Source organism: Nymphaea colorata, chromosome 10 (assembly GCF_008831285.2).
Source record: "Nymphaea colorata isolate Beijing-Zhang1983 chromosome 10, ASM883128v2, whole genome shotgun sequence".
In the NCBI taxonomy this organism is placed as follows: domain Eukaryota; kingdom Viridiplantae; phylum Streptophyta; class Magnoliopsida; order Nymphaeales; family Nymphaeaceae; genus Nymphaea; species Nymphaea colorata.
The window spans coordinates 18652382-18679635 of record NC_045147.1 but is presented as its reverse complement, the minus strand read 5'-3'; the positions used below and the strand labels follow the sequence as shown (position 1 = coordinate 18679635).

The following is a 27254-nucleotide window of genomic DNA, read 5'->3' as shown; positions in this document are numbered from 1 at the left end:
ATCAAGGAACAAAACTGGTAGCAGAATGAAAGTTTTTCTCCATAAGAACGCTCCAGCTGCAGCACATTTTGACGTTTATGAAACTGAAGACAAGAACAATTGCCAGAAACATGCAATTGTTGGCGAAATTTGGATCCATGATGGCTCTGCAATGAGATTGGTCTGGACTTGGTTTTGATTATGTTCCATAAAGAAAACGCAGTTGGATCAGAGGCATTGTGACTGATAGGACCTAACACTATCTAGGATACATGGTACAACCAATGAACTGACCCTTTTTGTAACTGAGGACGATTTTGAGAGTCCGACGAGATTCGTGATCATGTATGGACACAGAGTAAATGGCAGGCATCTCAGCTGGACTGTGTATCTGCTACTGTACTTAGATCAGTGATTTAGCAACACAGAATTGTCTGGTTGTCTGTCGTTCACAGACAAGCCATCTGCACATGGCCTTGCTCAATTATCCAGTTCTTTCTGTGAAGGCACGTTATTCAGTGAAATGATATGCCACTTCTGGTTGTCCAGGCATGGTGGCTTTCTGAATATATCTATTAGTGTTAATACCTCGAAGAGGCCAAAGTATTTCCCTGGCTGATTCGGGACCTGGGTTAATTTAGAGTTACTCCTTTAAACTCGAGAGTGGCGCTTGGATCTCCCTGTTCTTAAGACGAGAAAAATAATAAAGGTAAACTGATCAAGCTAATTGGTCCCCAGATCTTGCAATCTAGTTGAGCAAACTCCGAAATGACCTTTGTAGATTTTGCAGCCAAAATGAGGATACTATTTAAACAGTACACACCCCTTTACCTCTACCGTTCATGGACGGCAAGGACATTAGAAAACATGTCGATTGACTTCCACCGAATACATAACAGGATCAATCCACCGAATTTGAATGCCTTTCGGCTTCAAGGGATGCAGCAAACCACGTGAGCGCGATTTCTCTGCCCATCATTTCTTCTGAGTTGCATATGCTCTCCTCTATCTCTGCTGCAAGCAGATCTTCGTCAGATTTTAAATTATCGTATAGTTGTAGATACGTGATGAGATGAAACTACAAAAAAAATATATATATATCACTTCTCTATAGATTTGGTGAAATGCATTTACTGGATCATGTTGTCTCTCATGCTTATATGAAATTTCAAGGAGAAAGAAAGACCAGGTTATGTTGACAGTACAGTCGGGCCTTGATTCGACCAAGATGATTTAAATCACGCTTACACACACTGCAGAGATTCGTTTCATCCGAGATCTTTTCAAATTCATACATATGTTCAGACTAAGAGGGGAAGTGAAAAGCAGAAGCTGCTACTGCCTTTGAATCCTAATAACCTTTTGGTATTTCAAAAAACCGATGTGCTGCTAAGAATGTTTTTCTGGGAAACAAGTACGAAATACAACATAAACACTGACAATATCACAAATCGAGAGAGAAAGAGAGAGATTTGTTGGCCTAGATATGCTTTCTCTCAGCCCAATTGGAGTTATCTCATATTTGATTATCTTGAGAAAATTCCATGAACATTATTAGATGCCCAAAGAGTGAGCGGACCACCTGTCTTTTTCATTTTTTTGTCACTTGGCTAACTTTCTTCTCTGCCATAAGGTCAAAGCTGTGTACTAGTGGAGAGGGGACCTTATTGTCACCAGTAGTGCTGCTATTATTGGAAAGCTTTCATTATGCAGAAAAAGGAGAAGAAACCATCCATTTAAAACATGTATTCCAGTGGAAAAAATCAGACTAATTAAGGGGCACTAAGTGATGATTTGAAGAAACAACGGCGCATGCTCTAGTTGGTGGGTGGACCCATAACTCATTCGTAATCCATTGAAGGTTGGGTCCGAAACTCCGCGACAAGACCTAGGTCCACCCACACTCAATTGCCCACATGTAGCTCCGCCACTGTTTCCTTTTCTTGATTTCACCTTCTTATGTAATCATCCGATCAATCAAGAAGTGGACAACAGCTTAGTATGGAGATAAGTCCTTGTTCATTAGGAGTGCGTTTTGCGTCCCTGTAAATCCAAACGAACACCTTAGAAGTTTGTACTTTGATGTTTTTACGGTAATTTCTCAATGCGGTAGCAGGTGGTTCACTTTGCATTTTATGATGGTTTGTTCTTAATGGCAATTTAATTGCATTGGATTCTTTACCTCTGGAAAAGATTATCTGTAATGAGCTACTGTCGGTGTTTTTTTTTTTTTAAACTCCTCGACGAATTTCCGGCCGAGCTTCTTTCGGAGAAGGTGACCTTGAGATTTGTGAAAAAAGAGAGAATCTGTAAGGTCCGGTCTTTACAGATACGATAAGAAAAAAAGGGTCAAAATCTGACAATTTTTCTATTTTCTACTGATTAATCCTCCAATCAATTCTTGCATCAGGTTCACGCACAGAATACTGAATATATTCTTTTCAAAAGTGCTTGATTGGTAGGGAAGAGAAGCCCATTTTCTCACCGGTTTTTCTCCTTTTGCCTCTCGTTTTTTGTTTATACTGCATTTTCTTCTGTAATCTTCTCCTTTTGCAGCTTCTTGTGACAATTTTTTCTATTGCATTTTTCATTTTGTCGGCTTACTGGTTTTTCTGAGACGAAGGTACAAACAACCCAATTTATCACAAGATGGAGAGTCGCAATTCGTGAGAATTTTTCCCCTTAGTTTCTGCTGGACTTATGGGGATGTGACGGAAAACAGGGTCGCGCAACTTCTTTTCCACGATTCAAACACAATCCTTTACGAGTCATAAGGACACTGATCTCGAAACTCGTGTAAACAGAAGAAAAAAATTCCCTTGGGTGCACCTTTCCAACCTTGAGAGATGCCCCAAATCAGGGTTCCTCCACAAATGGGAAGCATGAAAATCAAATTGGAACTGTGAAAAGGTACAATTCAAGTTTTTTACACATGAACTCATTGGTTCGGATTCGAACCTTTCGGTTAAAAAACTGTTGGGAATTGAGGCAGAACGGTGGCCTGAATCAATTATTCGTCTACACAGCAGGTTCACCGGCGGCTCCAGTTTGCACGTGAAGAAGCTGCGGCAACAACGTCTGTTGAAAGGAGCAGAATAAGGAGAGGAATAGAAGAAGAGAGAACAGAAGCAATGTTAGAGTTGTTCGCGGGGCTTCCTTCCTTGAGGCTCGTATTAGGTAATCATCAAAGATTCAAAGATACTTTCTAATTGATGCATTGCTAAGCTTAAATAGTCAGCCTCACAGGATTTCTCGATACCCAGCTTGCGGTTGGGCAAGTGAGAGATAAACAATGTAAAGTTTATCTTAAAATTTATCAAATAATATGATTTTAGCAAACTGTTTTGAAGTTGATATCTTAACTTAGAGTGGCCCTCTCACACTTACGAGATGTTTGATAAGACTCAAAGGTCATTATCCAACATCTTTTACTTGGCCATAAGACAATTAAATTGTTTTCATTAAATGTAGGTTTCTTTAACCTTTAGTTACTTGATTTTTCAGTATTGGTTTGTCTATGGTAACTTAAGAAGAAGAAGCATAAAACTTGTGTTCATAGGTTTGCTTTTGGGAGGCACCAACTAAACCAACTAAGGTGTTGCTTCATAGGCGCCGTTTTGCTGTTGAAGCTCCAATAAAAACTTTGATACAATCAAGCTTCCTCTTCAATGATGATCATGTTAACACAAAACCCAATTTTCTGGAAATTTTCATGAATAATCCTGTTGGTAATCACTTTCACAAAAATAAACAAAAAAAAGGGAAAACCTCATGGGGCATTGCGCAGCGGTCCGGCTGGTGCCGGTGAATCTTTTTGTTGTTGGTTTGATTCGTATGAGCCTTATTTTCTTGGGTCTTATAATGTGCGGCATGGTGAAAAGTTGAAGGTACACTAGGAGGGTCATTTAGCTCTCACTCACTCACATGGTGGAATACCTCCTAATCACTTGATAAATAAATAAATAAATTATATCTTCTACTGCCCTTTTTATATTTTTTCAGAAAATAATTCATCCACCCAACAGATTCCAAATAAAGGGAAAGTGACCTACTTTCAGGTTCAGAGTCTGGAGGTGTCATTGTGATACTTTCTGCGGCTGTGCGCAGAAAGACAAATACATAACACTCATAATAATAATCAGACTGCAATCCTTGTTTGATTCGAACATTTCGATCTAGAGCTAGGGAAAGTCAAAATTTGTAGACTAAAGAACTCACAAATCACATGCAAATTTCTTTTCTTTCTTGTTTTCTACAATTATTATTTTGCAGGCAACATTGCGACTGCATCTTGGTCAAATTTTATAACACAATCAGACAGATACCCGATCTGATGTATCGAGATGGGCTTTTTTCAATTCGAATGCGTGACGGAAGGGCAACGCCATCTTGCAGTATATGTAGATAACTCTATCTGCGATGAAGCTTTAATTTATCGGGCGCGTCTTTCACGAAGGTCCCCAGTACAAAGAAACCATTAATAATCTCTAGTTGAAGTTGAAGGACTACCTTTTCATCCATAATTGTCACAGACAAAGCGTTGTCTCTGCGATGGGGCAGCGGAGTTGTATGTTTCTCGTGGGAGTTCCTACAGTGAGAGGACACACAACTATCCCCTTCATTTACTCGCAATGAAGATCCTTTACTGCCGTCACGCGCCCTTCCTATTCTTTTCTTCTTTTCTTGAGATGAAGGTTGTCAGTGGAAGATCCGGAGCTACCACAAGTCTAATAATGGACAACTTTTATGCCCAACAGAAAGGTTGGCAATCTGCAACAGGAAAAGGGTAGAAGCTAAAAAATAAAGTAGAAGCTAAAAAATAAAGTTTCGAAAGTTGTAACTTGGTGGACTACCAATGCGAAATTTCTCAAAGTAACTTGGTTTTTACCGTATGTGAAGATTTTTTTTTATCTTTCCTCGCTTTTCCATTTTCCGATCTGTTTCGCGGCAATCTAAGAGGAGGAACTTTTAATATTATTTCAAAGTGAATAAAGGGCGAGGCGCGGATGAAAAAACGCGGGCAGTTCACAAGAGGGAAAAGTTAAGAAAGGAAGCCCATCGGTCGGCAGGAACTGCAGCTCTCCCTCCCTCCCTCCCTCTCTCATTTTCTCTCTGTGCTTGAGCAAGATCCTTGGAGGTTAATGGCCGCTTTCTAGTGTTGGTGGCTATATCTCTGCAGGAACCCTCTTCCAACCTTCAGAAGCGTTTTAAGGACCCTGGGACCGTTACAGTGACGCCCTGCCTACCCATTTACCCGGTTGTTTTTTCTTCCCTTTGCGTTTTCTGCCACTGAGAACTAATCCCTATTGATGGTCCTCATCAATGCAATAAGCTGAAAAGGGGTGACACATCTCACTCATTGCAAATCTGCATCTCACCGCTCTGCGGTCCTATTTATATCCCTCACGTATGCACCACTGAGAGAAAGGGAGGGAGCGAGAGAGAGACTCGGTTGCGGCATAGAGAGGAAGAAGGAAGAATGGCAGGGACAGAGAACGGATGGTTGGGACTTCGTAGATATGCATTGTGGGTGCTCTGCATGGCCGTTTTATGTTTGAACAAAGGCGGAGTAGTGGCCTTTGAGGAGTTGAATGTGACAGAGATCCCACAATGGGTTGCCGAGTATAGTACCACTCCTGTCATGGTGCCCTTAACCCTCGTAGCTGGTGCTGCTGCAAAAGGAGCAGGCAATCTCTCTCTCTCTCTCTCTCTCTCTTTTCCTCCCGTTTTCCTTCTTCTATGATTTTCTTTCTCCGTTATCTCCATCAAGCATAAGATATGGTGGTCGCTGATGGGCTGATCATCAGATGGGGAGCGGTTATGCTATTATTTTAGTGTTTTGCAGTCACATCCTCTTCAAACAGGCTTTTCCATGGTCACCCATGTGGTTGTAATGATTACGGAGGTGATGAGTATAATTGCTCTCTTTGTTGCCACAAGGACAGGTAGCAGAGTGGGTTATTGGGGTATCAAAAGGTATAAAAGCGGCCTGGCTACGACAGAATACGGGGATAATTTGTTTCCATTGCTTTGCGTGGATACGACTTTTTACCTTTTCTCCTACTTCTCACTTCTTCATCTCGTTCTTTTTTTTCCAGTTCCTTTTGTATTGGTTATTCTTAGGTTTCGGCTTTAGTTAAGATCTGAGATTCTGAGACAGGTGACCTGGCAGTTATCATGGCCATGGCTTCCACCAGCTATGTTTGATGTTCTTCTCAGTCTGGTGTTTCTGATAGATGTCGTTTGCACAACTATACTCATATTTTTGAATATGTTCAACACTAAAGCTCCATGACATAGCATTAACTGAAAATAATTTCGGCTGCTAATTCGTGAATAATAGTTTTCAAAGATCTGTCCGTAACGAGTAACGATTCAGTCTAATACATGACCTGGCTTTGTGATGGCTATGGCGACAAATGGATTATGTCATTGCCCTCAATAAGGGAATCGTTCAAAATGCTAGCAAAAAGAATATATAATCAAAACTTTTGGATTCTAAGCTACAGTTACCTTTTCAGTCAAAAAAAAAAAAATCTCTAATCAAATAAGTCCTTAAGGTCATGTTTCAAAAGTTTATGATCTGCCTAATCTTTCTTTCCTTCTCACTTTTTGTAGTCTGCCTGGATGGAACTCTGCCTGGTTATCACCTCCACCGTGGATTTGGTTCAGGTGCTAATAGTTGGCTCATCCAATTGGAGGTATGAGAATCTATGCAATTTTGCAATGAAAAGTCAGCTCAAGAATTTTCGTAGTTGATACCTACATAACTAATATTATGTAAGGTGCCTCACCCAAGTAGTTTTGAGTATTTATTTCTGTTCTTTCATTTATGTGGATATCTGTTTCCACTTAGATTATTCATCTGATAACATTCTAATTGCAGGGTGGAGGTTGGTGTAACACCATTAGGAGCTGTATTTTTCGTAAGACAACTCGTCGTGGTTCATCAAAATTCATGGAAAAACAACTTCCATTTACTGGAATTCTAAGCAATAATCCTGCAGAAAATCCTGGTTTGTCAAATATGTTGCTTTGTTCCTTTTTGCCTCTTTCTTTGAGATGGGTCCAAGACATCCTGCTGTATCTTGGGAGTTGGAATGCTTGATTTGTTTGGAGAACTGCTAAATATTTTCTATTTAATAGACTTTTTCAACTGGAATAGAGTAAAGATTCGCTACTGTGATGGTGCATCTTTTAGTGGGGAAGGTGGAGATAAGGTGAGACCTGTGCCCATAATCACTATGATTACTTTTATGTAAATGTTCTTTCAGCTGATGGTGATGGCAAAGTTACGTACTTTATATGGAATTGATTGCTAGGCTTCCCCTTTCTAAATATCATATGTTGTTTATGGTTTTATCTTTTGAGTGTGACATGCATGTATGGGGCCATCAACTAAGTTATTTCTTTTAGTTGGTCGTTCTACGTGCCAGTGCATGGATGGTAGTATCTTTTCTTGTTCATTGTATCAAACAACTTTATTAACTTTTTTTTTTTTTGTGTTGAATACATAAAGATAAGTTCAGATAACTATGAAAAAAACTTAGGAATAAACAGTGCCTTTTTGCATTACAGGCATGAAATATGCATTAAATGATAGCTTTTCGTCTTTGTTGACATGAGAGTTCAAATGCATGATGAAACAACTATACATTATATTCATGTCCATCAAGGAAGAATTAGTTCATGAAATGAAAAGTAATTTCTTCAATTTGATATTTTTAACTGCTATTTGTCCAAACTCTAATCTTCCATTTGAGATCACTAACACGATGATTCAGGGAAAATTTATGAAAGGCATCCTAATGAATTGTGTTAGTAGGGCAGGTAGATTAATTGCAGGCTGCATCATATGAACATTTGCTGTTTTCAATGGTTGATCAAGTTGACCATGTGCCAGTGCTATGTCTCCAGCAACTGTGGGCAGGATATTTTTCTGAAATGCTTTCGAGGATCTCTTTGGAGTTCTGTTCTTTCTGATTTGGTTTCTGCTATAGTATGCTCTCTTTGACATTATCTAGTTACACCCTTTTTGTCCTTTCAGGTTTCAAACCTTTACTTCCGTGGACAGCGCATCTGGTTGGCTGCAGTAGAGGATCTAATGTCAAAAGGCATGCGTTATGCAAAGCAGGTTAGCTCCTTTATCTTGTAGTTTTCAGGTCACCATGTGGGTTTCATATTTTATGCTTGCACACGCATATGTGTGTGTGTGTGTGTGTGTGTGTACACATATACACACACAACACACACACACACACATACACACACATAGAGACAGAGGCATACAGTAAAATACAGATATTTGGAATACATGCAAAGGTGATCTTCAATGCTTAGGCTGATAAATTCTAGAAATGATAAATTTCAAGGACTTGATTTGGTCAAAATTTGTGGTGGAATCAAGTGTATATTAATATGAAGTAGCCTTAAATCCATCTCGCATATGGTTTCATGTAGAAACTTATCTCTTAACAGCCTTTGTTATATTCTGCAATAGAGCAAGTGCATATTCATGTTTGATAGTTGAGTTGACCATGACTAAATGAAGTTTATCAAAGACATTCATGTGGGAAAGTTGCAAAGATATACACAGACAATGTGAAAGGCTATCAATGAAATACAATCTCGAAATAAAATATGGAAAAAGAGAAAGAGGAAACAATCAGTTAAGAGGATGACCTATATATATATATACATATATATAATCTTTCTAACACATATTATTGCTAAATGTAAATTATTCATATACAGAATTTAAGGTAGTGCACAGATAACATTTGGATGAGGACATGAATTACTAGTCAAGTTGTTTAAATTGTTGTATGTAGCTTAAAAACCAAGAACGATTTACTTGCTTCTGAGAGCATGCATCAGATGGACTTGATGGATAGGGAGGGGGAATTGAGTAAAGAACACACTATCAAGGAAAAGAGAAAGAGAGAGAAGCAATACAACATATGGTTGGAGAAAGAATATGTTCTTATATGTTATACATGCTAGATACATCCTTAGATAAGTGATGCCTGTCATGTATCTTATTTCTATATGTTTCTTGGATGAAGATTAAATTGTAGAAGAGAGAATAAGACCTGAAAATTACCACAGGAATAATGCTTATAGTTAACATTGGTAGAAATGGATACATTTTGAATTTTGATAGTAGACTATCAAGTTGGAGAAAATGACCTTATACATTTGATACATCACATTTGCTCGGGATCCTTTGACTTGATAAAGATCCAGTTAATTTTTTATATTCAATGTGCATTTGCGACTTTTGTTTTTCTTTAGCATGTGAAATGGTAGTTCATCACATTCCATATTGTCCTTCTGGATATGGCAGTCAAATAATTACTGTCATGATATATGTAATCAAATTTTCTCCTGTTACCCAGAATGTCTAATTATTGGCTCTTTTGGAGCTCTGTGCATGGTATTTTTTTGTGGTGCTGTTTTTGGTACTTGAACTTAGTTTTAGCTATGACAATACTAGTCGTTTGCTTCCAAATGGCCCAGTGCAGTGCACCCAAAAGATTTTTTGATTGAAATTTGTTTAATTCACTGTTTTCTTGTTCACTTCTATATCATTATGGATTTCCCCACTAGTGCACGTGTCTTAAGATTCAGTATATATGCCTGGTTGATTTCTATGTTGGCATATGGTCCTCCTGTTCTTGCAATGTTAAGGCTGTCTAGATTGATCATGGTAATCCATGCATTGACAACTGTACCCTTTGATATATCATGTGGTTAAGATAAACAATGCTGCTTGTCTTCTACATTTTAAAAAATTTAGAGGCTTTAGTCTAAAGAATTGTGCTTCTTGTCGTCTTCATTTTTTCAAGGCAGTCCAGGTGATGAAATCATGAAAGTATGGTCAATCCTTGTTGCACCATATTAACATGTTATTGATCCTCACTTGTAACAAACCCTTCTTATATATTCTCTATACATCGGATTTTCTCTATTTTAGTTGGTATTGCTTTGAAGTTATCTTTTCTGCTGTAGCTGCATATTTATTGAGGGTCACACGTGCTGTACAGGCTCTTCTCTCAGGATGTTCTGCTGGGGGTTTAGCATCCATATTACACTGTGATGAATTCCATGAATTATTTCCAAGGGGGACACGAGTCAAATGCCTTAGTGATGCTGGATATTTCATGGATGCGTATGGCTATTGCTCTCTCTCAGTTCTTGCAGAACATTAACCCCATCGTGTTAAAGTTTGTGTTAACAAATCCACCTGAAAATCTTAAGATTTTACCTGTTGTAGGATTGATATTGCTGGTAGACGCACGATGAGGTCGTTTTTTGAAGGTGTTGTCAATATTCAGGTACTGCTAATTTTAGATGCGCCATCATTTTGGACGTTTCAAACTGGATAGCCTACCATTTTAGAAGCGCCCAAAGGCATGATGCTGAAAATTTTGTTATTTATTAGGGTTCAGGAAGGAACTTGCCATCTACTTGTACATCAAAAGAGGATCCAACTTCTGTGAGGCTCTACCACTTGTTCCTTTAAGTTGGCGTAAAATTACATAGCAAGTTAGCAAGACATTGTGGAAAATTTACATTTTTAATGTGTGCATGGGCCTGCAGTGTTTCTTCCCCCAGAACTTGGTGGCTAATATCAGAACCCCTTTGTTTCTCTTGAATGCTGCATATGACTCTTGGCAGGTAAAGAGAACTCATCTTAAAGCTCAAACAAAAAAAGGCCATGCATCATTTGTAAGAGCAATTTAATGATTGCAGCAAAACACTTATGGTATGTTCTTTGTTTCCTTTTTCCAGCTCCAGGCTAGTTTGGCTACTCAACCTTCTGATCCTCATGGTCACTGGACCGCCTGTAAAATGAATCCTGCACATTGTGATGCTTCACAGATTGGATTTTTGCAAGGTTTTTGTCCTTTTATGTATTCCTGCAAAAGGTGGCCATAAACGTTTATGTTACCAATTTTGATCTTTTATATTTCCTGAACTTTTATCATTTATGAGCAGGTTTTAGGGTGTCGATGCTTAATTCTATGAGGAGGTTTTCTTCATCTAGGCAAAATGGTCTGTTTGTGAACTCATGCTTTGCACATTGTCAATCAGAGAGGCAAGACACTTGGTTTGCAGATGGTTCTCCTACAATTGGAGGCAAGGTGTGTATATGGCTTTTTCTCTCTCAGAAACAATTTATTGTTGGAAGGTTTCTTGGTCTTTTTTCTTTCCCTTGGTGAAACATGCAAAGTTGCAAACTATGTGCACGTTTGTGATATCGTATAGCAAGAATCCATTAGCTTTGTGTAGTTGACTACTTTTGTTTCAAATCCTACAATGTTTGATCTAAATAAATGACTTTTTGCTATTTTCTTTGTGTATGGTCTCTGTGCAGTAGTCCTTTTTGTCATTATGCAGCCAACACTGAGGCTAGTCGTAGGCACTTGTAATCTGCATTACTATTGAAATTGTATTTCTCAGACAATGACAAACGGCATATCTCACATGCAGAAATATTCCTGAGGGATACAATTTTTTTGTGTTGTTCTTTGCATATTTTGGTTTGCGAAAGCAAAAAGCATCGTTTTAATGGCTTTCGTATGGTTGTGTGGACTAATAATACATAAATGACCACTTTAAGACTGTTACGGCTTAACTGGGTTTGTTTTCTGAACTTGATGTTTTCATGGAAGACGGCTCTTAGTCTTCATGGTACTTGTATACTGCCTTGGTCTAGCATAAAGTTTGTTTCTACCACAATAGACACAAAAGAAGTGAACTGCGAGTAATGTTGTTCATCTTGTATGGTATTGCATTATATAGTAACTTTCAGGAAAGCTTTTTGCTGATCTGCATTCAAGGATACTACTACGAAACTGAAACTTCTCTTGTTAGGCAATGCCATTTTATATGCGAATAGGAACTTCTTTTGGTTGTTAAAACTTAAAATAACTATTTCTTATCAAATACGCATTTTGTTCATAGTTCTTGATTCGTCTCTTTGATTGCTTAGTGTAATTCATGACTGTACTTTCATAATTGCATATATCTTTACTATAATTTCTTCTTTTACTTTCTGCAGAAAATTGCAGTTGCTGTTGGGGATTGGTATTTTGAACGAAGTGAGATAAAAGAGACGGATTGCGCTTATCCTTGTGACAAAACCTGCCATAATCTTATATTTTCGAATCTTTGATTGGCAAGTCCATTTCTTCCATTCATACAAGCTGTGAATTTCTACAAGATGATCAATAAAGTCGGAGCTTGCATTCTACAGAATGAAGATGGTGAATAGGCTCATGAAATTAGAAAACTATTTAAAGCATTTATTGTAAGCAGCGTTGTAACATCACGGGTGTTCAGTATCATTTTTTATGTCATTTTTTATGTGATGGTTTGATTGGTGATTTTTTAAAGCTGAATGACAATATCCTGATAATTGAAGGTCATATATATATATATGACACTGAAGTCAATGAAGTGCAGTTTAAAGATGACATTCTTGTTTCATGGTGTTATTTACTTTGTTTACTCGTGCGAGGGGCATTTGAATTCTTCTTGATAATGTAATGATATATCAGAAAATCAACATGCTTTTGTTTCTTTCAACTTGCTCCTGATAAAAGAATTGAATGCCGTTTAGGCCATGAAAGTCTCAGGTTGGAAGAGAAACTCAAGCCAAAACGTTCTTGGAGAAGCAACAACTTGCCTTGCACAATGATTTGGACTGTATTTTGCCGACATGACATCTAGGGCCCTGCCCTCCATTCCGGCGCCTTTGGGTTCCATCCAATGTCTAATTGTCGTGTAGCAGATCTGAATCCGAACCCAAATGGTAGAAAGGGTAAAGTCTGCATCTACAAACTTATATCTTGATCCGTCAAATTGTGAACGAAACCAAGGCAAGAATATTTAAGATAGAGAATCAAATCCTTCTGTTTAACCGTTTCATATATTGTCTTAAGACTGGGGTTAGTGGCATCATGAGAATATTAACTTTTTTTTGCAATTTTTTCAGAATTTTTTTTTAAAATAGCTTTCTTTTAACATTTTAATAACTGTTATTAATGTTTGTCAATGTTTTTGCAATAAAATAATAGAAAAATTCAAAATTGACAAAATTTTCTATATGTTTTATATTTTTTGATTTCCTGAAATTTTCTCAAGGAAACAAAATTGCAGATCAATACCTAAGAAAAACCTTGATAATAAAAACCTAAGAATAATGGGTTTCGAGTTTCTTTGACTCAACCGTTTTAGGTGGCCCAGCTAGGAAGGCTAGCCTGTTGTTTCTTTCTCGTGGACAAGAGCAGGTTGGCGCTTTGCCATAAAAATATCCTTCTCCGTTCCTTTTGCTGCAATGATCAAGGGTGGGCACCTTTAGTTGCCCTTCAGTTGTACTTTAAGTTTTTAACTAGAGAACGGTCCATTCCCTTTTGGTACTGTATTAATGAACTTAAATTGGAGAGCCTGGTACAAAATACTTTCTTGACCTGGAAGTTGCAGGGTTCAATGGGAAGATTGTCATTCCCCACCAAGCATGGCCTTAAAGATTAGGAACCATTTGGCCTCTTCAAATTTTACAATCTATCCATGAACAAGCATCATGTTAGGGTTCCATACTACAATGCCCTAAAAGTTTAGTTCCGTATACTTATAAAAACGGTTATTAATGAGATGATTGTCTTGGTTCATAACATTTTTGAGAATGAAGTCGAAACTACTAGCGGGTGGGTTGGGATCTGCCGAACCAGGAGCCCGAGCCGAGTAGTGGGTCGGGTTGTTACAGTGGTATCAGAACAGTTTCAACACTCAGACCTGGGGTCCCACACGTGCGGATGCGTGTGCCTTAACGGGGGTGGATGGTAACACCCCAAAAGTTTAGTTTTGTATTGAAAATTATGAGTGATCTTCAATGACTTATAAAGGTGGTCATTAATGAGATGATTGTGTTGGTTCATACCCTTCTTGAGAATGAATCTTCTTGTTTTTCTAACTATTTTGGTTCCAGGCTTTGTTTTAGTCCTTTTTCATTTGTTGGTTCCTTTGTCCGTAGTTCACTTTTGGTTGTCTGTTATTTTTCTAGTTTTAATTTCTTTGCCTCGCCTTAGTCACCTCAAGTTTCTCATTTACCATATTTCTTGTATCAGGAAGTTGCAAAACGAGTTGGAGAAGCCATTGCCAAGGTTTGTCTAGAAAAAGAAATAACCAGGGTGGCCTTTGATCGTGGGGGTTATCTATACCATGGACGTGTTAAAGCTTTGGCTGATTCTGCCCGTGAACATGGTCTTGACTTCTGAACGTGTCGTCAATCTGATCTCTGATTTTTTGTCTATAATGTCTCAAATGTTTATGACAGGTCCTCTTTACAGAGTCGTTTTTCAATTTTTCAGAGACATATATGGTTCTAATTTTGAAACTTGTTATCGCTTGGATCCTCTTGTGCTTGGAAAAGGACTCAGTGTAATGCTTGTTGTCTTGTGGATGAGATCTACAACCACGAGCTTTTCTTCACCTTGTATGGCAAGATATGCTTCTTTTTTCCCTGCCTTTTGAGCGTTGTATTCTTCTGCTGCCAAGGTAGCGGATGCTTTTCTTCTTCAACACGGTCATGGAAGGCCAGTCGATTCATTGCAGGAGTGCCCACCATAACGAAAATGGTGTAGAGAAGATCCTGTTGTTCTGTTTAGTGGTAGGCATGATGCATTGTGAAGCAAAATTGTACAAAAATATTTCTACCCAAAAGGAAAAAAAAATCAAAGATCAACTAGAACGACAGGGAAATGACTAGAAATTGAATTTAAACCAGGAAACTTCAAGATGATCTCATGTTAAAACAGGATGCTTCAAGATCTCATGACGCCCTCAAAGAGCATAACCTAACTGGTGCGGCAGGCGGTTGTCTTTGGTTCGATTCGTGTAGGTGTTACCCCAATGTATACAACATTCTAGTTGATTAGTGCACCATACCACACTTAGTTCTTCACACAACTTAAGACTCTTGGGGCAGGATGAGTTGCAGGGGCCGTTGGGCATCTTTTTTGGATGATAGGTGGTTTACTGCCTGCTCACTAGGAAATCTGATGACTCAAAAGTATCTTGGTTTTTCCACTTGGAACTCTCTTTAAAATTGTGTATGGATCGTGTCCCAAAAACTCGCAATGGATGCGGTCTGGAGCCAAATGTACCCGATGCACCTGTCTTGGGCGCTATTACTACACCAGCCCGAACCAAGTGACGTTGAATTTTAATACAAAATGAAAAGTGCAAGCAAGCTAGTCCTGATTTCGACCTAATCAAGATTCGCACCTTTTGGACTCGAAACATTGCCATTTTCAGCTACACCTGAAATCGAACCTGAACAAAACTTGTTGAGGTTTGGATCGCATATTCAGAACTTGTTAGACAACGGCCTTTTACTCAACCAGATTTATTATGCCTCAAACTTTTAATTCATGTGGGTCTACAAAATTTTTGATCAGCCCAAAGCTCACCCCGCTTTTGGCACACTGTTTTTGGACTTGGTTGGGAAATTAGTGCGAAAAACTCGAGATTAAATCCTGGATGTAGACTCCGACTTGGACCTGGTCATCAACTCGACAACGGATTTGCTCGTAGTCGCTATTGTGTTTTGTGGTCTCGACCTTGAAAATGATTTGCTTTGTCTACCTATGGATGCAACAAGACAGATGATGTCATTAAAGAAAGACGGCAATAATTTCTGTGGACTCTTATAATGTACCATTCGAAAAGTTCCGATCATGGGGCGGGGACACCATGCTTGGTTCCTTCCGTTAGACTTTTCTTAACGCGATTTGTGGTTGTCACTCGTTGGTACATCCTTTTTCTATTGAAAAGGATGGCCACTACTATCACTTTTCAGAACTTCACTTGTTTATCAAAATCACTACATTCTTCTTTCTTGATGAGACTGGAATTTTGCAACAGCTGTGTTCCTTCTTTACTGTTTTGCCAGCAAGCAAGGAGCAAAACTGGCAGCAGAATGTAAGTTTTTCTCCATAAGAACGCTCCAGATGCAGCACATTTTGACGCTTATGAAACTGAAGACAAGGACAATTGCCAGAAACATGCAATTGTTGGCGAAATTTGGATCCATGATGGCTCTGCAATGAGATTGGTGTGGACTTGGTTTTGACCATGTTTCATAAAGAAAACCCAGTTGGATCAGAGGCATTGTGACTGATAGGACCTAACACTATCTAGGATACATGGTACAACCGATGAACTCACCCGAGGACGATTCTGAGAACCCGACGAGACTCCTGATCATGTATGAACTGAGAGTGAATGGCAGGTTTCCCAGCTGGACTGTGTGTCTGCTACTGTACTTAGAGATCAGTGATTTAGCAACACAGAGTTCTCTGGTTGAAGTCTTATGTAATCATCCGATCAATCAAGAAGTGTAGTTTTAGCAAACTTGGTGGACAACAGCTTAGCATGGAGATAAGTCCTTGTTCATTAGGAGCGCGTTTTGCGTCCCTGTAAATCCAAACGAACGCCTTAGAATTTTCTACTTTAATGTTTTTATGGTAATTTCTCAATGCAGTAGCTGGTGGTTCACATTGCATCTCATGACGGTTTGTCCTTAATGACAATTTAATTGCACTGGATTCTTTACCTCCGGAAAAGATTTCTTCAATGAGCTACTGCCAATGATTTTTTTTTTTTTTTTTACTCCTCGACATGTTTCCGACCGATCTTCTTTCTGAGAAGGCGACCTTTGAGTTTTGTGAAAAAGAGAGAATCTAACGTCCGGTCTTTACAGATACGATAAAAAAAAAGGGTCAATATCTGACAATTTTTCTGTTTTCTACTGATTAATCCTCAAACCAATTCTTGCATCAGGTTCATCACAAAATACTAATATATTCTTTTCAAAAGTGATTGATTGGTAGAGAAGAGAAGCCCATTTTAGAAAAGCCCATTTTCTCTCCTTTTGTAGCTTCTTGTGACTTCTTGCCACATTTTCTTCTATTGCATTTTTCATTTTGCCGAATACAACCTTATAAATATACAAAAAATTTATAATAAATTAGAAACAGGCGAATACAAAAAATCATAAAAGACTACAAAACATTAGAGTCTAAATAAAATAGAATGCATACTAGAGATAAAAGATTTACTATTCTCCAACAAAAAGATAAAGCATGGTTCCCACTAATTAGTAGCAAAAAGGCACCATTTTGTAAAAATTTCTTAATAATTAATGTAACCCTGCAGAATAAACATATGACAATCAAAATAATAATTATGATATGATTTCCTTAGTTTTGAAAACCAAAACGAAGGTACAAAGAACCCAATTTATCACAATAGAGAGAGTCGCAATTCGTGGGAATTTTTCCCCTGTTGGACTTGTGAGGATGTGACAGAAAACAGGGTCCTGCGACTTCTTTTCCACGATTCAAACACAATCCTAAACGAATCATAAGGACACTGGCCTTGAAACTCGTGTAAACAGACGTAAAATTTCCTTGGGTGCACCTTTCCAACCTTGAGAGATGCCCCAAATCAGGGTTCCTCCACAAATGGGAACCATAAGAGTCAAATTGGGACTGTCCATCAGAGGAATGCTGCTTCCTTCCACCCCACTTAGCCTAATACTCTGTTATATTTCTACCAGAAAATTATTCACCTTTTGGATAAGTTATCCTAACCTTCAAGTGAAACAACACGTTTCTGGTTAAAGAAGTGGCAAGCACTCAGTCAAATAAAAGGTCCATGTTAGATTTCTTTGCTTGTTTTTTGTTTTTGTTTTATTTTTAAAGGGTGAGTGGTTCATTCCACCCCCTTCTAAGAGAGACCAGTGCCTCTTTTTTCGTGTATGCTTCTTTACCCTCACAAAGTATGGTTGATAACCTTTTACGATCCATAAGTATAGTGCACTGAGACATGATAGTGATCTCCAACATTCTAACAGGAGTCCTTAGGGATCTAGTTGCTTGTTATTGTTTGGGAAAACTGTTTGAAAAGTTATAGTTCAAGATTTTTACACATGAACTCAATTGGTTTGGATTGGAACCATTCGGTTAAAATTTTTTGACAAAATCAAGCTTCCTCTTCAATGATGACCATGTTGCCACAAAACCCAATTGTCTGAAAATTTTCATGAATAATCCTTTTGGTAATCTCTTTCACCACAATAAACAATAAACAAAAAAAAAAAAGAAAAAACCTTGGGGCATTCAAACTGGTGCCGGTGAATCTTTTTGTTGTTGGTTTGATTTCTATAAGCCTTATTTCCTTCGGTCTTACAGTGTGTGGCGTGGTAAAAAGTTGAAGGTAAACTATCTCTACATGAAGAGGAAAAGGAGGGTCCTTGAGCTCTCACTCAGATGGTGGAATACCTCCTAATCACTTGAAAAATAAATGAATTAATTATATCTTTTACTGCCCTTTTTATATCTTTTTCAGAAAATAATTCATCCACCCAACAAATTCCAAATAATGGGAAAGTAATCTACTTTCAGGCTGAGAGTCTGGAGGTGTCATTGTGAAACTTTCTGTGGCTGTGCGCAGAAAGACAACTACATAACACTCATAATAATAATCAGACTGCCGGCTGCGACCCTTGTTTGATTCGAACATTTCAATCTAGAGCTAGGGAAAGTCAAAATTTGTAGACTAAAGAACTCACAAATCACGGGCAAATTTCTTTTCTTTCTTTTTTTCTACAATTATTATTTTGGAGGTAACATTGCGACTGCATCTTGGTTGAATTTTGTAACACAATCAGATAGATACCCGATCTGATGCATCTTGGTTGCAGTACATGTAGATAACTCTATCTGCAATGAAGCTTCAGGCGCTTTTTTTCAAGAAGGTCCCCAGTACAAAGAAACCATTAATAATCTCTAGTTGAAGTTGAAAGACAACCTTTTCATCCATAACTGTCACAGACAAAGCGTTGTCTCTGAGATTGGGCAGCGGAGTTGTTGTAGGTTTCTCGTGGGAGTTCGTACCGTGAAAGGACACACAACTATCCCCTTCATTTACTCGCAATGAAGATCCTTTACTGCCGTCACGCGCCCTTCCTATTCTTTTCTTCTTTTCTTGAGATGGAGGAAGGTTGTCAGTGGAAGATCCGGAGCTACCACAAGTCTAATAATGGACAACTTTTATGCCCAACAGAAGGTTGGCAATCTGCAACAGAAAAAGGGAAGAAGCTAAAAAATGAAGTTTGGAAAGTTGTAACTTGGTGGACTACCAACCCGAAATTTCTCAAAGTAACTTGGTTTTTACCGTATGTGAAGATTTTTTTTTTATCTTTCCTCGCTTTTCCATTTTCCGATCTGTTTCGCGGCAATCTAAGAGGAGGAGCTTTTAATATTATTTCAAAGTGAATAAAGGAGGAGGCGAGGATGAAAAAACGCGGGCAGTTCACAAGAGGGAAAAGTTGAGAAAGGAAGCCCATCGGTCGGCAGGAACTGCAGCTCTCCCTCCCTCCCTCCCTCCCTCTCTCTCTCATTTTCTCTCTGTGCTTGAGCAAGATCCTCGGAGGTTAATGGCCGCTTTCTTGTGTTGGTGGCTATATCTCTGCAGGAACCCTCTTCCGACCTTCAGAAGCGTTTTAACTCATCTAAGGACCCTGGGACAGTTACAGTGACGCCCTGCCTACCCATTTACCCGATTGTTTTTTCTTCCCTTTGCGTTTTCTGCCACTGACACCTAATCCTTATTGCTGGTCCTCCACTCCTCCTCAATGCAATAAGCTGACAGGGGGTGCCACATCTCACTCATTGCAAATCTGCATCTCACCTCTCTGCGGTCCTATTTATATCCCTCATGTATGCACCACTGAGAGAAAGGGAGGGAGCGACAGAGAGATTCGGTTGCGGCATACAGAGGAAGAAGGAAAAATGGCAGGGACAGGGAAGGGATGGTTGGGACTTCGTAGATATGCATTGTGGGTGCTCTGCATGGCCGTTTTTTGTTTGAACAAAGGCGGAGTAGTCGCTTTTGAGAAGTTGAATGTGACAGACATCCCTGTCATGGTTCCCTTAACCCTCGTAGCTAGTGCTGCTGCAAAAGGAGCAGGCAAGCTCTCTCTCTCTCTCCCTCTCTTTTCCTCCCGTTTTCCTTCTTCTATGAACTTCTTTCTCCGTTATCTCCATCAAGCATGAGATATGGTGGTCGCTGTTGGGCTGATCATCAGATGGGGAGCGGTTATGCTATTATTTTAGTGTTTTGCAGTCACATCCTCTTCAAACCGGCTTTTCCATGGTCACCCATGTGGTTGTAATGATTACGGAGGTGATGAGTGTAATTGCTCTCCTTGTTGCCACAAGGACAGGTAGCAGAGTGGGTTATTGGGGTATCAAAAGGTTTAAAAGCGGCCTGGCTACGACAGAATACGGGGATAATTTGTTTCCATTGCTTTGCGTGGATACGACTTTTTACCTTTTCTCCTACTTCTCACTTCTTCATCTCGTTCTTTTTTTTCCAGTTCCTTTTGTATTGGTTATTCTTAGGTTTCGGCTTTAGTTAAGATCTGAGATTCTGAGACAGGTGACCTGGCAGTTATCATGGCCATGGCTTCCACCAGCTATGTTTGATGTTCTTCTCAGTCTGGTGTTTCTGATAGATGTCGTTTGCACAACTATACTCATATTTTTGAATATGTTCAACACTAAAGCTCCATGACATAGCATTAACTGAAAATAATTTCGGCTGCTAATTCGTGAATAATAGTTTTCAAAGATCTGTCCGTAACGAGTAACGATTCAGTCTAATACATGACCTGGCTTTGTGATGGCTATGGCGACAAATGGATTATGTCATTGCCCTCAATAAGGGAATCGTTCAAAATGCTAGCAAAACGAATATATAATCAAAACTTTTGGATTCTAAGCTACAGTTACCTTTTCAGTCAAAAAAAAAAAAAATCTCTAATCAAATAAGTCCTTAAGGTCATGTTTCAAAAGTTTATGATCTGCCTAATCTTTCTTTCCTTCTCACTTTTTGTAGTCTGCCTGGATGGAACTCTGCCTGGTTATCACCTCCACCGTGGATTTGGTTCAGGCGCTAATAGTTGGCTCATCCAATTGGAGGTATGAGAATCTATGCAATTTTGCAATGAAAAGTCAGCTCAAGAATTTTCGTAGTTGATACCTACATAACTAATATTATGTAAGGTGCCTCACCCAAGTAGTTTTGAGTATTTATTTCTGTTCTTTCATTTATGTGGATATCTGTTTCCACTTAGATTATTCATCTGATAACATTCTAACTGCAGGGTGGAGGTTGGTGTAACACCATTAGGAGCTGTATTTTTCGTAAGACAACTCGTCGTGGTTCATCAAAATTCATGGAAAAACAACTTCCATTTACTGGAATTCTAAGCAATAATCCTGCAGAAAATCCTGGTTTGTCAAATAATGTTGCTTTGTTCCTTTTTGCCTCTTTCTTTGAGATGGGTCCAAGACATCCTGCTGTATCTTGGGAGTTGGAATGCTTGATTTGTTTGGAGAACTGCTAAATATTTTCTATTTAATAGACTTTTTCAACTGGAATAAATAGAGTAAGGATTCGCTACTGTGACGGTGCATCTTTTAGTGGGGAAGGTGAAGATAAGGTGAGAACTGAGCCCATAATCATTATGATTACTTTTATGTAAATGTTCTTTCAGCCACAGTCACAAATAACGTCTCGGACTTTTAAACAGTGAGATTTTTCTAGGGTATAATACGGCAAGCTTGAAAAAAATGAGAAAAACACGGGAAAAAAACCATAAATTTTTAAAAATTTGAAAACTAAAAATGGGGAAATAAAATAAGTGAGAAATTAATAACACAAACATCAAAAGGTAAATAGATTTGCAACAAATAAAAAATAGAAAATGAACAAAAAAACTGTTTGGCATTAAAAAAACTGAAAAAAATGAAACAAGTGAAAATAAAAATGAAAACACTTTTTTTTTTCGTTTTTAATGTTTTTTTCAAAAAAACACGCTGTTCTTAAGTTTTAAACGGCCATTTAATTTATCGTGGCTTTTTTGCTTTTTTTTTTTGAAAAAAACACGTTTTCTGTGACTACCCTTTCAGCTGATGATGATGACAAAGTTATGTACTTTATATGGAATTGATTGGTAGGCTTCCTCTTTCTAAATATCATATGTTGTTTATGGTTTTATCTTTTGAGTGTGACATGCATGCATGGGGCCATCAAATAAGTTATTTCTTTTAGTTGGTCGTTCGATATGCCAGTGCATGGGTGGTAGTCTCTTTTCTTGTTCATTGTATCAGACAACTTTATTAACTACCCATTTTTTGTGTTCAATACATAAAAATAAGTTCAGATAACTATGAAAAAAACTTAGGAATAAACAGTGCCTTCTTGCATTACAGGCATGAAATATGCATTAAATGATAGCTTTTCGTCTTTGTTGACATGAGATTCAAATGCATGATGAAACGTCTATACATTATACTCATGTCCATAAGGAAGAATTAGTTCAAGAAATGGCAAGTAATTTCTTCAATTTGATATTTTTAAGTTTTAACTGCTATTTGTCCAAACTCCAACCTTCCATTTGAGATCTCTAACACGATGATTTAGGGAAAATTTATGAAGGGCATCCTAATGAATTTTGTTAGTAGGGCAGGTAGATAAATTGCAGGCTGCAACATATGAACATTTGCTGTTTTCAATGGTTGATCAAGTTGACCATGTGCCAGTGCTATGTCTCCAGCAACTGTGGGCAGGATATTTTTCTGAAATGCTTTTGAGGATCTTTTCGGTGTTCTGTTCTTTCTGATTTGGTTTCTGCTATAGTATGCTCTCTTTTAACGTTATCTAGTTGCACCCTTTTTGTCCTTTCAGGTTTCAAACCTTTACTTCCGTGGACAGCGCATCTGGTTGGCTGCAGTAGAGGATCTGATGTCGAAAGGCATGCGTTATGCAAAGCAGGTTAGCTGCTTTATCTTTTAGTTTTCAGGTCACCATGTGGGTTTCAAATTTTATGCTTGCACACGCATGTGTGTGTGTGTGTGTGTAACACACACACACACACACACACAGACAGAGGCATACAGTAAAAGGCAGATATTTGGAAAACATGCAAAGGTGATCTTCAATGCTTAGGCTGATAAATGCTAGAAATGATAAATTTCAAGGACTTGATTTGGTCAAAATTTGTGGTGGAATCAAGTGTATATTAATATGAAGTAGCCTTAAATCCTTCTCGCGCATGGTTTCATGTAGAAACTTATCTCTTAACTGCCATTGTTATATTGTGCAATAGAGCAAGTGCATATTCATGTTTGATAATTGAGTTGACCAATGTTGTAAAAAGTGTATTGTAAGCTGTATCGGTCTGGCTTTAAGATACGCCGTATCGTAAAATATCGTAACGTATCGTAACCGTATCGTATTTTTTTTTGACTGATTGTTCCCTCTTTCTCTTTTTCCATATTTTCTTTGGAGATTGTGTTTCATTTATATTTCTAACACATTTTATTGCTAAATGTAAATTATTCATATACAGAATTTAAGGTAGTGCACTGATACATTTGGATGAGGACATGAATTGCTAGTCAAGTTTAAAATTTTAAATTGTTGTATGTAGCTTAAAAAAACAAGAATGATTTACTAGCTTCTGAGAGTATGCATCTGATGGACTTGATGGATAGGAAGGGGGAATTGAGTAAAGAACACACTTTCAAGCAAAAGAGAAAGAGAGAGAAGCAATACAACATATGGTTGGAGAAAGAATATGTTTTCTTATATGTTATACATGCTAGATACATCCTTAGATAAGTGATGCCAGTCATGTATCTTCTTTTTATATGTTTCTTGGATGAAGATTAAATTGTAGAAGAGAATAAGACCTGAAAATTACCATATTGATAATGCTTATAGTTAACATTGGTAGAAGTGGATACATTTTGAATTTTGATAGTAGACTATCAAGTTGGAGAAAATGACCTTATACATTTGATACATCACATTTGCTCGGGATCCTTTGACTTGATAAAGATCCAGTTAATTTTTTATATTCAATGTGCATTTGTGACTTTTGTTTTTCTTTAGCATGTGAAATGGTAGTTCATCACATTCCATATTGTCCTTCTGGATATGGCAGTCAAATAATTACTGTCATGATATATGTAATCAAATTTTCTCCTGTTACCCAGAATGTCTAATTATTGGCTCTTTTGGAGCTCTGTGCATGGTATTTTTTTGTGGTGCTGTTTTTGGTACTTGAACTTAGTTTTAGCTATGACAATACTAGTCGTTTGCTTCCAAATGGCCCAGTGCAGTGCACCCAAAAGATTTTTTGATTGAAATTTGTTTAATTCACCCTTTTCTTGTTCAGTTTTATATAATTATGGATTTCCCACTAGTGCACATGTGTCTTAAGATTCAGTACATGTGCCTGGTTGACTTCTATGTTGGCATATGGTCCTCCTGTTCTTGCAATGTTAAAGCTGTCTAGATTGATCATGGTAATCCATGCATTGACAACTGTACCCTTTGATATATCATGTTGTTAAGATAAACAATGCTGCTTGTCTTCTACATTTTGAAAAATTTAGAGACTTTAGTCTAAACAATTGTGCTTCTTGTGGTCTTCATTTTTTCAAGGCAGTCCAGGTGATGAAATCATGAAAGTATGGTCAATCCTGGTTGCACCAAATTAACGTGTTAATTGATCCTCACTTGTAGCAAACCCTTCTTATCTATTCTCTATACGTTGAATTTACAGTGATGTCTATTAATATCAGTCTTTTTGAGCTTCAAATTGTTATTCATATTCTCTATTTTAGTTGGTATTTCTTTGAAGTTATCTTTTCTGCTGTAGCTGGATATTTATTGAGGGTATCACATGCTGTACAGGCTCTTCTCTCAGGATGTTCTGCTGGGGTTTTAGCATCCATATTACACTGTGATGAATTCCATGAATTATTTCCAAGGGGTACACGAGTCAAATGCCTTAGTGATGCTGGATATTTCATGGATGCGTATGGCTATTGCTCTCTCTCAGTTCTTGCAGAACATTAACCCCATCGTGTTAAAGTTTGTGTTAACAAATCCACCTGAAAATCTTAAGATTTTACCTGTTGTAGGATTGATATTGCTGGTAGACGCACGATGAGGTCGATTTTTGAAGGTGTTGTCAATATTCAGGTACTGCTAATTTTAGATGTTCTATCATTTTCGGCATTTCAAACTGGATAGTCTACCATTTTAGATGCACTCAAAGGCATGATGCTGAAAATTTTGTTATTTATTGGGGTTCTGGAAGGAACTTGCCATCTACTTGTACATCAAAAGAGGATCCAACTTCAGTGACGCTCTACCACTTGTTCCTTTAAGTTGGCATAAAATTACATAGCAACACATTGTGGAAAATTTACATTTTTAATGTGTGCATGGGCCTGCAGTGTTTCTTCCCCCAGAACTTGGTAGCTAATATCAGAACCCCTTTATTTCTCTTGAATGCTGCATATGACTTTTGGCAGGTAAAGTGAACTCATCTTAAAGCTCAAACAAAAAAAATCCATGCATCATTTGTAAGAGCTATTTAATGATTGCAGCAAAACACTTATGGTATGCTCTTTGTTTCCTTTTTCCAGCTCCAGGCTAGTTTGGCAACTCAACGTGCTGATCCTCATGGTCACTGGACCGCCTGTAAAATGAATCCTGCACTTTGTGATGCTTCACAGATTGGATTTTTGCAAGGTTATTGTCCTTTTATGTATTCCTGCGAAAGGTGGCCATAAAGGTTTATGTTACCAACTTTGATCTTTTATATTTCCTGAACTTTTATCATTTATGAGCAGGTTTTAGGATGTCAATGCTTAATTCTATGAGGAGCTTTTCTTCATCTAGGCAAAATGGTCTGTTTGTGAATTCATGCTTTGCACATTGTCAATCAGAGAGTCAAGACACTTGGTTTGCAGATTGTTCTCCTACAATTGGAGGCAAGGTGTGTATATGGGTTTTTCTCTTTCAGAAACAATTTATTGTTGGAAGGTTTCTTGGTTTTTTTTCTTTCCCTTGGTCAAACCTGCAAAGTTGCAAACCGTGTGCATGTTTGTGATATCGTATAGCAAGAATCCATTAGCTTTGTGGAGTTGACTGCTTTTGTTTCAAATCCTACAATGTTTGATCTAAATAAATGTCTTTTTGCTATTTTCTTTGTGTATGGTGCCTGTGCAGTAGCTCTTTTTGTCATCACGCAGCCAACACTGAGGCTAGTCGTAGGCACTTGTAATCTGCGTTACTATTGAACTTGTATTTCTCAGACAGTGACAAACAGCATACCTCTCATGCAGAAACGTTCCTGAGGGATACAACTTTTTTGTGTTGTTCTTTGCATATTTTGGTTCGTGAAAGCAAAAAGCATCATTTTAATGGCTTCTAATATGGTTGTGTGGACCTAATAATACATAAATGACCACTTTATGATTGTTACGGCTTAACTGGGTTTGTTTTCCGAACTTGATGTTTTCATGGAAGACTGTCTATTGTTTCTACTACAATAGACACAAAAGAAGTGAACTGCGAGTAATGTTGTTCATCTTGTATTTGCATTATATAGTAACTTTGAGGAAAGCTTTTTGCTGGTCTTCATTCAAGGATACTACTACGAACCTGAAACTTCTCTTGTTAGGCAATGACATTTTATATGTGAATAGGAACTTTTGGTTGTTAAAATAACTATTTCTTATCAAATAGACATTTTATTCATAGTTCTTGATTCTTGTCTCTTTGATTGCTTAGTGTAATTCATGACTGTGCTTTCATAATTGCACATATCTTTACTATCATTTCTTTTCCTTTATGCAGAAAATTGCAGTTGCTGTTGGGGATTGGTATTTTGAACGAACTGTGATAAAAGAGACAGATTGTGCTTATCCTTGTGACAAAACCTGCCATAATCTTATATCTTCGAATCTTTGATTGGCAAGTCCGTTTCTTCCATTCATACAAGCTGTGAATTTCTACAAGATGATCAATTAAGTCGGGGCTCTTGTTCTACAGAATGAAGATGGTGAATAGGCTCATGAAATTAGGAAACTATTTAAAGCATTTATTGTAAGCAGCGTTGTGACATTTCAGTATCATTTTTTTATGTGATGGTTTCATTGGTGATTTTTTAAATCAGAATGACAATATCCTGATAATTTGAAGGTCATATATATATATATATATATATATATATATATATATATATGGTGTTATTTGCTTTGTTTACTCATGTGAGGGGCATTTGCAGTTTTCTTGATAATGTAATGATATATAAGAAAATCAACATGCTTTTG

The 27254-nt window shown here is 37.8% G+C and overlaps 1 protein-coding gene across 5 annotated transcripts; it reads left to right on the top strand.

The window, feature by feature from the left end:
* Nucleotides 1-5068: 5068 nt before the first annotated feature.
* LOC116262563 (pectin acetylesterase 12-like) lies at nt 5069-27116 on the top strand. Of its 5 annotated transcripts, none has more exons than XM_050079976.1 (12): nt 5069-5666; nt 6598-6680; nt 6866-6995; nt 7126-7199; nt 8027-8113; nt 10026-10150; nt 10256-10316; nt 10424-10477; nt 10582-10659; nt 25563-25668; nt 25770-25915; nt 26779-27116. In XM_050079976.1, exons 1-12 carry the CDS (start codon nt 5459-5461, stop codon nt 26890-26892), a joined length of 1266 nt encoding a protein of 421 aa, XP_049935933.1. In that variant the 5' UTR covers nt 5069-5458; the 3' UTR covers nt 26893-27116. The 5 variants fall into 5 exon arrangements, with proteins under 5 accessions (XP_049935933.1, XP_049935932.1, XP_049935931.1 ...); XM_050079975.1 differs by lacking the exon at nt 25563-25668 and adding an exon at nt 10774-10879 and having other exon boundaries at nt 5072-5666; XM_050079974.1 differs by lacking the exons at nt 25563-25668; nt 25770-25915 and adding exons at nt 10774-10879; nt 10981-11126 and having other exon boundaries at nt 5077-5666.
* Nucleotides 27117-27254: the final 138 nt, after the last annotated feature.